Source organism: Hylobates moloch, unplaced genomic scaffold (genome assembly GCF_009828535.3).
Source record: "Hylobates moloch isolate HMO894 unplaced genomic scaffold, HMol_V3 SCAFFOLD_9, whole genome shotgun sequence".
Lineage (NCBI taxonomy): Eukaryota > Metazoa > Chordata > Mammalia > Primates > Hylobatidae > Hylobates > Hylobates moloch.
In genome coordinates this window covers 75,978,311-75,988,854 of record NW_026652284.1, presented here as the reverse complement: position 1 = coordinate 75,988,854, position 10,544 = coordinate 75,978,311, and the positions used below count along the sequence as shown (strand labels likewise).

Below are 10,544 nucleotides of genomic sequence, written 5' to 3'. Positions count from 1 at the left end.
GTATATCCCTAAATCTGATTGCACCCATAAATCTTCAAAATATTTCAAGAAAAATTTGGCAAGATATAAAAAATAGATACGTACCTAATCATGGTAGATTTTAACACAGTCAATAGCTGATACAACAACCAGTCAAAAAATTCAGAACAAAATATAAAATCTGAATAACAAAATTAACAAATTTGGCTTACTTGATAAATACGGAACATTGCGCCAAAAATGTCATTCTATTCATGCACATAAAATATTTACTAAAATTGACCAGCTGCTAGGCCATTAAGCAAGTCTAAACACAGTTTAAAAGATTGATATATAGAATATGCTCTTTGACTACAGTGGAATCAAGAAAAAGAAAATCAGTAACAAAAAGATGATCAGACATTTTAGGGGAAAATGGTGGACAGGAGACAGGACTAAATTGTAGTTCCCACTTGGACAGACAGAGCAGTGTGTGGAGACTCACCTCGTGAATTTTTGCTCCAAGAACTACTGCAGGAACATACCAGGAAAGCTGAGAGAACCCACAGACCCTCTGAAGAAAGTGGATTGCTCCTGCAGGACCCAGGAGACAGCCCAAATACTGTGAGTGCCCAAAGCATAAAAGTGGGAAAGGGGATCATTCACCCTCAACACACACCCTCATGGGGGAACGTGAAGGTCCAGATCATGGGAAAAGCATTTGACCTTACCTGGACCTAAGATAATTTAGAGAGCCGGGAGAAATACAGGAGTAGAGGAAGCAGCGGGAAGAGCCCTGTCAGCTCTTTCAGTCCCCAGGGAAGCCATTTCTGACTTCGTCTCACAGGGAAAGTGCCACCTCTTGGCAGGAGGCCAACCAGCATAAAATTAGTGAAATAAACAACAATAATACAACTAATGACCATCACAGAGTCCATTTCACTCCCATGCCACCTCCACTAGAGCAGGTGTTGCTATCTATGGCTTAGATACCAGAAGACACTCCCCAGTACCAGCCCAGAACCCAGTAGCCCCACTGGGTGGCTAGTCCAGAAGAGAAATAACAATCACTACAGTTTGGCTCTCAGGAAGCCACATCCCTAGGAAACAATGGAGAGTACTACATCAAGGGAGCACCCCAAGGGACAAAAGAATCTGAACGGCAGTCTTTGAGCCCCAGATCTTCCCTATGACATAGCCTACCCAAATGAGAAAGAACCAGAAAACCAATTCTGGTAATATAACAAAACAAGGTTCTTTAATACCCTGAAAAAAATTACACTAGCTCACCAGCAATGGATCCAAACCAAGAAAAAATCTTTGATTTTCCAGAAAGAGAATTCAGAGGTTTGATAATTACGCTAATCAAGGAGGCACCAGAGAACTGTGAAGTCCAATTTAATGAAATTTAAAAAAAAAGATAAAGGAATTAGTGGAGAAATCTTCAGTGAAATAGACATCATAAATAAAAACAATCACAACTTCAGGAAATCAAGGGCACACAGAAATGCAAAATGCACTGGAAAATCTCAGCAATAGAATCGAACAAGTAGAAGAAAGAACTTCAGAGCTCGAAGACAAGGTTTTTGAAATAATCCATCCAACAAAGACAAAGAAAAAAAGAATTTTAGAAAATGAACAAAGCCTCCAAGAAGTTTGGGATTGTGTTAAATGACCAAACCTAAAAATAATTGGCATTCTTGAGGAAGAAGAGAAAAGTTTGGAAAACATATTTGGGGGAATAATCAAGTAAAACTTCCCTGGTCTTGCTAGAGATCTAGACATCCAAATACAAGAAGTTCAAAGAACACCTGGGAAATTCATCACAATAATCACCTAGGCACATAGTCATTAGGGTATCTAAAGTCAAGACAAAGAAAAAAAATATTAAGAGCTATGAGGCAAAAGCATGAGGTAATCTATTAAAAAAACCTATCAGATTAACAGGAGATTTCTCAGCAGCAGCCTCACAAGCTAGAAGGGATCAGGGCCCTATCTTCAGCCTCCTTAAACAAAACAATTATGAGCCAAGAATTTTGTATCCAGTGAAACTAAGCTTCATAAATGAAGGAAAGATAGTGTTTTTCAGACAAAACAAATGCTGAGGGAATATGTCACTACCAAGCCAGCACTACAAGAACTGCTAAAAGTGGCTCTAAATCTGGAAACAACTCCTCAAAATACATCAAAACAGAACCTCCTTAAAGCATATATCTAAATTACCTGTAAAACAACAACACAATAAATAAATATTAAAAATAAAAACAAGGTATTCAGGCAACAAATAGCATGATGAATAGAATAGTACCTCACATCTCAATACTAACCTTGAATGTAAATTGCCTAAATGCTCCACTTAAAAGTATCTGCTGCCTTCAAGAGATTTACCTACATAATGACTACATAAACTTAAGGTAAAGGGGTGGAAAAAGACACTCCGTGCAAATAGACACCAAAAGTAAGCAGGAGTAGCTATTCTTATATCAGACCAAACAAACTTTAAAGCAACAGCAGTTAAAAAAGATAAAGAGGGACATTATATAATGATAAAAGGCCTTGTCCAACAGGAAAGTATGACAATCCTAAGTATATGTGCACCTAACACTGGAGCTCCCAAATTTATAAAACAATTACTACTAAACCTAAGAAATGAGACAGACAGCAACACGATAATAGTGGGGACTTCAGTACTCCACTGATGGCACTAGACAGGTCATCAAGACAGAAAGTCAACAAAGAAACAATGGATTTAAACTGATTTAAACTATACCCTAGAGCAAATAGACTTAACAGGTATTTACAGAACATTCCACCCAACAAATGCAGAATACACATTCTCTTCATCAGCATGTGTAACATTCTGTAAGATCGATCCATATGATAGGCCACTAAACAAGTCTCAATAAATTTAAGAAAATTGAAATCATATCAAGTACTCTGTCTGACCACAGTGGAATAAAATTGGAAATCAACTCCAAAAATAACCTTCAAAACCATGCAAATACATGGAAATTAAATAATATGCTCCTGAATGATCATTGGGTCAACAATGAAATCAAGATGGAAATTAAAAAATTCTTTGAACTGCATGATAATAGTGACACAACATATCAAAACCTCTGGGATACCGCAAAGACGGTGCTAAAAGGAAAGTTCATAGCGTTAAATGACCACATCCCCAAGTCTGAAAGAGCACAAATAGACAATCTAAGGTCACACCTCAAGGAACTAGAGAAACAAGAACAAACCAAACCCAAACCCAGCAGAAGAAAAGAGATAACCAACATCAGACCAGAACTAAATGAAATTGAAACAACAACAACAGCAACAAAAACCAACAAAAGATAAATAAAACAGAAAGCTGGCTCTTTGAAAAGATAAATAAAATTGATAGACCATTAGCAAGATTAACCAAGAAAAGAAGAGAGAAGATCCAAATAAGCTCAATTAGAAACAAAACAGGATATATTACAACTGACACCACAGAAACACAAAAGATCACTCAAGGCTAGTATGAGCACCTTTATGCACATAAACTAGAAAACCTAGAAGAGATGGATAAATTCCTGGAAATATACAACCCTCGTAGCTTAAGACAGGAAGAATCAGAAACCCTGAACAGACCAAGAACAAGTAGTGAGATCGAAATGGTAATTAAAAAAAATTGCCAACAAACAAAAGTCCAGGAGCAGCCAGATTCACAGCTGAATTCTATCAGATATTCAAAGAAAAATTGGTACAAATTCTATTGACACTATTCCACAATATAGAGAAAGAAGGAATCCTCCCTAAATCATTCTATGAAGCCAGCATCACCCTAATACCCAAACCAGGAAAGAACATAACAGAAAAAGAAAACTACAGACCAATATCCCTAATGAATATAGATGCAAAAATCTTTAGCAAAATACTAGCTAACCAAATCCAACAGCATATCAAAAAGATAATTCACTATGATCAAGTGGGTTTCATATTAGGGATATAGGGATGGTTTAACATATGCAAGTCAGTAAAGGTGATACACCACATAAACAGAATTAAAAACAGAAATCACATGATCATCCCAATAGATGCAGAAGAAGCATTTGACAAAATTCAGCATCCCTGTATGATTAAAATCCTCAGCAAAATCAGCATACAGGACATACCTTAATGTAATAAAAGCCATCTATGAAAAAACCACAGCCAACATAATACTGAATGGGGAAAAGTTGAAAGCATTCCTTCTGAGAACTGGAATAAGACAAGGATGCCCACTCTCACCCCTTCTTTTCAATGTAGTATTGGAAGTCCTAGCCACAGCAATCAGACAAGAGAAAGAAATAAAGGGCATCCAAATCAGTAAAGAGGAAGTCTAACTGTCACTCTTTGCTGATGATATGATTGTATACCTAGAAAACCATAAAGACTCCTCCAAAAAGCTCCTAGAACTGATAAATGAATTCAGCAAAGTTTCAGGACAGAAAATTAATGTACACAAATTAGCAGTTCTGTTATACACCAACACCAAGCAGTTCTTTGCTTTCAGAATCAGATAAAAAACTCAATCCCTTTTACAATAGCTGCAAAAAAAAAAAAAACAAAAAAAAAAACAAAAACACACACACACACAAAAAAAAACCCTTAGGAATATACCTGCCCAAGGGGGTGAAAGACCTCTACAAGGAAAACTACAAAACACTGCTGAAAGAAATCATAAACAACATAAACAAATGGAAATACATCCCATGCTCATGGATGGGTAGAATCAATATTGTGAAAATGACCATACTGCCAAAAGCAATCTACAAATTCAATGCAATTCTCATCAAAATACCACCATCATTCTTCACAGAACTAGAAAAGACAATCCTAAAATTCATCTGGAACCACAAAAGAGCCCGCATAGCTAAAGCAAGACTAAGCAAAAAGAATAAATCTGGAGGCATCACATTATCTGACTTTATAAACTAGACTATAAGGCCATGGTCACCAAAACAGCATGTACTGGTATAAAAATAGGCATATAGATCAATGGAACAGAATTAAGAACCCAGAAATAAAGACAAATACTTACAGCCAACTGTTCTTTGACAAAGCAAACAAAAACATAAAGTAGGGAAAGGACACCCTAGTCAACAAATGGTGCTGGGATAATTGGCAAGCCACATGTAGAAGAATAAAACCGGATCCTCATCTCTCACCTTATATAAAAATCAACTCAAGATCGATCAAGAACTTAAATCTAAGACCCAAAACCATAAAAATTCTAGAAGATAACATTGGAAAAACCCTCTAGACATTGGTTTAGGCAAAGATTTCATGACTGAGAACCCAAAAGCAAATGCAACAAAAACAATAATAAATAGGTGGGACTTAATTAAACTAAAAAGTTTCTGCACAGCAAAAGAAACAATCAGCAAAGTAAACAGACAACTCACAGAGTGAGAGAAAATCTTCACAATCTGTATATCTGACAAAGGACTAATATCCAGAATCTACAGGAACTCAAACAAATTAGCAAGAAATAAAACAAACAATCCCATCAAAAAAATGGGCTAAGGACATGAAGAGACAATTCTCAAAGGAAGATATACAAATGGCCAACAAACATAAAAAAATGCTCAGCATCACTAATTATCAGGGAAATGCAAATCAAAACCACAATGCTATACCACCTTACTCCTGCAAGAATGGTGGCCATAATCAAAAGATAAAAAAATAGTAGATGTTGATGGGGATGTGGTGAGCATTACACTGTTGCTGGGAATGTAGACTAGTAAAAACCCTATGGAAATCAGTGCGGAGATTCCTTAAAGAACTAAAAATAGAACTACCGTTTGATCCAGCAGTCTCACTACTGGCTATCTACCCAGAGGAAAATAAGTCATTATATGAAAAATATACTTGCACATGTATATTTATAGCATCACAATCACAACTGCAAAAATATGGAACCAGCCCAAATGCCCATCAATCAATGAGTGGATAAAGAAATTGTGGAATACTATTCAGCCATAAAAAGGAATGAAATAATGGCATTTGCAGCAACCTGGATGGAATTGGAGACCATTATTCTAAAATGAAGTAACTCAGGAATGGAAAACCAAACATCATATATTCTTATTCATAATTGAAAGCTAAGCTATGATGATGCAAAGGCCTAAGAATGATACAGTGGACTTTGGGGACTTGGGGGAAGGGGTGGGCAGGAGTGAGGGACAAAAGACTACAAATTGGGCACAGTGTATACAGCTCCGGTGATGGGTGCACCAAAATCTCACAAATCATCTCTAAAGAACCTGCTAATGTAATCAAACACCACTTGTTCCCCAAAAACCTATAGAAATAAAAAACATAAAATCAAATAAAAAGATGATTAGAAAAATGTTAACTACCTGGAAATTATAGATTTATAAATAATTCAGGTATTGTAGAATAAATCAAATTGAAATTAAATATTTTTAACTATATTGTGATAGATATGACGTATTAAACCTTGTAGCATGCAGCTAATATACTACTTAATGTGTAATTTATAACTCTAAATGAAGATAAATGAGCAAATTCAGGAAATAAATGATTAAAACTTCCATCTCAAGAAATGAGTAAAAAGCCCATCAAATCAAACTTAAGGAGATTAAGTGAAATAAACAATAAAGGTAAGAGCACATATCAATAAGATTAAGAAAACTCACAAGCATACAATAGAAAAAATCATCAAAACCAAAAAGTTAGGTCCTTAAGAAAATTTATAAAATTGATAAATCGCTAGCGAAATTGATTGGGAACTAAATGTAAATTATCAATATCAGGATTGAAAAGGAGAACACTACTACAGATCCTATAGATCAAATTATAATAAGAAGGTATTATTAAAAACTTCACATCATGAACATACTTGGTAATTTAGATAAAAAATTACTTATCCTAAAAGAAACTTTATGACAAAAGAAACTTTGATTGGTACAAGATCTATTTAAATAATAAAATTTACTATTAAAATGACAGATCAACTCTCTTATAAACATAAATGCGAATTTTTAAACAAAATTTTGGAAAGCAGAAACAAGTGTTATATAAAAAGGAAAATACAATATGACCAATATATTTTATTCTAGGTATGAAAGGTTGATTCAACATTAGAAAAATGAATCAATGTGATTCACTGTATTAACAGAAGAAAACAGCAGATTATCTCAATAAACTAAAGCATTTGACAAAATTCAACATATATTCATGATGAAAATTTATAACAAACTAGAAATAGAAGGGAACTTTCTAAATTCGATTTAAAAAATCTACCAAAAATTACGTTATTGTATTTAATATTAAAATGCTAAAAACTTCTTCCTTGAGATCAATACTGTATACGGTATGACTTTATTTGCATAAAATACAAAACAGGCAAAGTTAACTTACCTGTATTACAATCCAGAATAGTAGTTACTCTCTGCAAGAAGGAAATAGTAGAAAGACTCCTGGGGTGCTGGTGATGTCTGTTTCTTGATCTGATGTGGCTATAAGGTTATATTCACTTTTTGAAAATTCATTGATCTGTTCACTTATAATGCATGTAATTTTCTGTATGTTTATATTAACAAAAGATTAATTTAAAAACATGCTGATAGAAATTTTAAAATCCAACTTGTATTTCAAATAACTAGCTTTCTCTCATGAGATAATAGGTTGGAGGCTTTTTCAATGTTCAGACAGTTCTTTGCCAGCATGTTGACCCAGCCTTGGCAAGGGCTAAATGATGGACATCTTGGGGGCCCATTTAGAGAATTTGAGCTCCCCAGACAATGCTCAGAAACCAGACAAGTCTTTCATCGGCTTCCCCATAGCTAAGTGAGCTTTTCCAACACATTTTCCAGGCCTCAGATAATGCAATTCTATTTCAGGAAACTTTCTTAGTGTGTGCAGCTGCCCAGCAACTCTCCAAAGGAAAGGTCTGCGGAACCATTGTAGATCTGTTTCTCACTGTGCTGTCCCTGTTAGGGGAGAAGGCAAGGTAAAAAGGCCAAGCCTCTTAGGACTCAAACTATACATTGGGTAGAGGCAGGAGTAGAAGTGAGCAATAACCCGCAAGGTCCTCTGATCAAGAAACATTGCTCCATGAACCTCCACACCAAGAGCAACAGCCATATGCTACCAGGAACAGCTCTTGAAGCTTTATCCGAAACACATTCTCCAAAGAAGTTGCACATCTGCTCTCTAGACCTAGGTACCAGAGTTCTTCTCCAAATTTCATTGCACTTCATTATCTGTTCAGGAGCTCCCCCAACTCCATAAATGAGACAGGTAGAGAAGTAGCACATTTACAATGGATGCTGTTGACCCCTTGCTTTCTTTGTTTAATTTTATTTTTTAAATTGAATTATAATTGCACATATTCATGGGGTACATAATGATGTTTCAATACATATTATGTATAGCGATCAGATAAGGACTATGACTATATCCGTCATTTCAAACATTTATCACTTTGTGTTGGGAACATTCAATATTCTCCTTCTAGCTATTTAAAACTATACATTGTTGTAATTTTCTTAGAATGGAAATCTACCTAGACAGTTTTAGCAAAAGAAACTGCCTGGCTTTTTACTTCTTTTCTAGAAAGCAACATAATTTTGATCAGTTAACTTCCCATTCTTCCAAGAAGTTCTCTAGGGCTTATTCCAGTACACAGTCCTCTCTCTTTTCTCTTCTCTCTGAAAGCATGTAGGAGTCATGTTCAGCTCACAAACTGACTGGCTTTACAGACACACACACAGACACACACACACACACACACACACAATGTGATATATACATCTATGGCTTGGAGCCCTGCATTTTGTATAGATGTAATATTTTTGTGGTGCCTACTTTCTTAGGAGTGTCCATGAAGTCTGCTCAATATAAGTGGATCCAAAAGATTGCATCTGTAGTATGCTGAAAGCCCTTGTCTTTTTATAGCACCATTTAGCAGCAGACATAGCCTTTTCAGTTCTACCCTGATAGAGAATGATCTTCTCCCTAACCTACTCTAAATGCCTTACTGTGATGATCAGGCTCCTCTCTACTTCCTTAATGTCCTTGCTTATTCCATTCATTCTCCTTTTTATTATTCTTCAGTCAAACTGGCTTTTCCCCTGTCAAATATGTCAAACTAGTTTCTTTCTCAACCCTTGGTCCTTGCTCCTCCCTCTGCCCACAATATGCTCATCTAGGTCTTCAGTTGACCAGCTCCTTCTTCTCATTCAGGTGTCAGCTTCAGTGTCATCTCCTCAGAAGACCTTCCCTGATTACCAATCAATTTATAACAAGTCATTCTCTAGTTTTTAAATTTATCTTATCTATTTACTCTCTTGCTTATAGAATATTTACCCCCACTATAATGCAAGCACCATGAATGAAGGGCTCTTGTCTGTTTTATCCATTTTTAGGTCTCCAGCACCTAGCACAGTGCCTGATACATAGTGGGTAGATGTGTCAGTTTGAGTCTTCTGAGAAGCAGATTCCCAGATGGGATGAGACATACAGGAAACTTATTAGGAGAAACACCTGTGAAGGATAAAGGGGAGGGTGCCAGGAGAGCTTCAGAGTATGCCAGGAGAGCTTCAGACTGTGTCACAGGTCTTAAACCTGTGAAAGAAGAGAGAAAAGGAAGGAGGTTCAATTAAGAAGAACCTCAGACTACAGTGTAGTTCTGAGAAAGTCTTGGTCAGGCTGAAAAGGAGAGCCCATTCAAAGGTTGTCCATTAAAAAAGCCCCATGTTGGACAGGAATGGCCTGGTTCCAGGCCCCCCACCATGCTCAGATAGTGGCTGAGAGTGAGCCTGAGAAAGCTGGGTGCACAGTGGACACAAAGGGGCAGCTTCTGGGGCTGTAATCACGAGGCTCCCCATGTAGATTAACTTGAAGAGGTACCTGAATGGTGAATCCAAGGTCTCCGCAGCAGTTCCTAGACATTTGTTAAAAGAAAAAATGAGTGGATAAATGCATGATAAATCTCTGAACTCCATGGTAGAGGAACCCACATGGCCTAACTAGACAAATTCTTTATTGAACTCTTCAACTGTTCTCACGAATGGACCTGCAAACTGGCTGTTCCTGGTCGTCACTTCTATGGATGAGCCAGGTACTAGTGGTATTGTAAGTGATATCATTTGGATATTTGTTCTCTCTGAATCTCATGTTGAAACATAATCCCCAGTGTTTGAGGTGAGATTTGGTAGGTATTTTGTATCATGGAGGCAGATCACACATGCGTGTCTTAATGCTATGCCCTTGGTGATGAGTGAGTTCTTATTCTGAGGTCATGCAAGATGTGTTTGTTTAAAAGTATGTGGCACCTCCCCCACTCTCTCTTGCTCCTGCTCTTGCCATGTGATGCATTGGCTACCCCTTCATTTTCCACTGTAATTGTAAGTTTCCTGAGGTTCTCACCAGAAGCAGATGCTGGCAGTATGCTTCCAGTACAGTCTGAAGAACCATGAGCCAATTAAACCTCTTTTTTTTTTTTTTTTTATTTTTTTTTTTTTTTTTTTAATTATACTTTAGGTTTTAGGGTATTGTGAACAATGTTGCGGTTTTTTTAATTTGTTTTCCTTTGCCCTTTT

The 10,544-nt window shown here is 36.5% G+C and overlaps 1 protein-coding gene across 2 annotated transcripts in view; it reads right to left on the bottom strand.

Moving 5' to 3' along the window:
• Positions 1-9,442: 9,442 nt before the first annotated feature.
• Positions 9,443-10,544, bottom strand: part of LOC116813437 (uncharacterized) — a 575,563-nt gene continuing 574,461 nt past the window's right edge. For both annotated transcript variants that reach the window (XM_032760087.2, XM_032760088.2), the window contains exon 5: positions 9,443-9,567. In XM_032760087.2, coding sequence (XP_032615978.1) covers positions 9,543-9,567 — 25 coding nt within the window. In that variant the 3' untranslated portion in view covers positions 9,443-9,542. The remainder of the gene's footprint in view (positions 9,568-10,544) is intronic.